Below are 312 nucleotides of genomic sequence, written 5' to 3'. Positions count from 1 at the left end.
GCCTCTGGGACACTCATGCCGATGGAAGCAGAGGTTGACGTGGAGACTTCTGTGACCCCCATACTCACCACTACTATCTCCCTAAACTAAACCAGACCCTCGCTGAGTCAGCTGGGTGACAACTGTGTCCCTTTTACCCACAGATCGCCCCCCCCACGCTGCTGCTCTACGTGGATGCGGGGAAGGAGACGATGGTGAAACGGCTGCTGAAGCGAGGCGAGACCAGCGGGCGGGTGGACGACAATGAGGAGACCATCAAGAAGCGTTTAGAGACCTACTACAAGGCTACCGAGCCCGTCATCGCCTTCTACA

At 57.4% G+C, this 312-nt stretch overlaps 1 protein-coding gene across 1 annotated transcript in view; it reads left to right on the top strand.

The window, feature by feature from the left end:
- The window catches only part of AK1 (adenylate kinase 1), a gene marked incomplete at both ends in the record, with an annotated part of 1,687 nt that extends 1,379 nt beyond the window's left edge, over window positions 1–308 (top strand). The window contains one exon of the mRNA XM_009873148.1: window positions 144–308. Within this exon, the coding sequence (XP_009871450.1) occupies window positions 144–308 (165 nt within the window). The remainder of the gene's footprint in view (window positions 1–143) is intronic.
- Window positions 309–312: the final 4 nt, after the last annotated feature.

Source organism: Apaloderma vittatum, unplaced genomic scaffold (genome assembly GCF_000703405.1).
Source record: "Apaloderma vittatum isolate BGI_N311 unplaced genomic scaffold, ASM70340v1 scaffold27807, whole genome shotgun sequence".
NCBI lineage: Eukaryota > Metazoa > Chordata > Aves > Trogoniformes > Trogonidae > Apaloderma > Apaloderma vittatum.
Note: the sequence above shows the minus strand (reverse complement) of the source record. Positions and strands in the feature narration are given on the sequence as shown.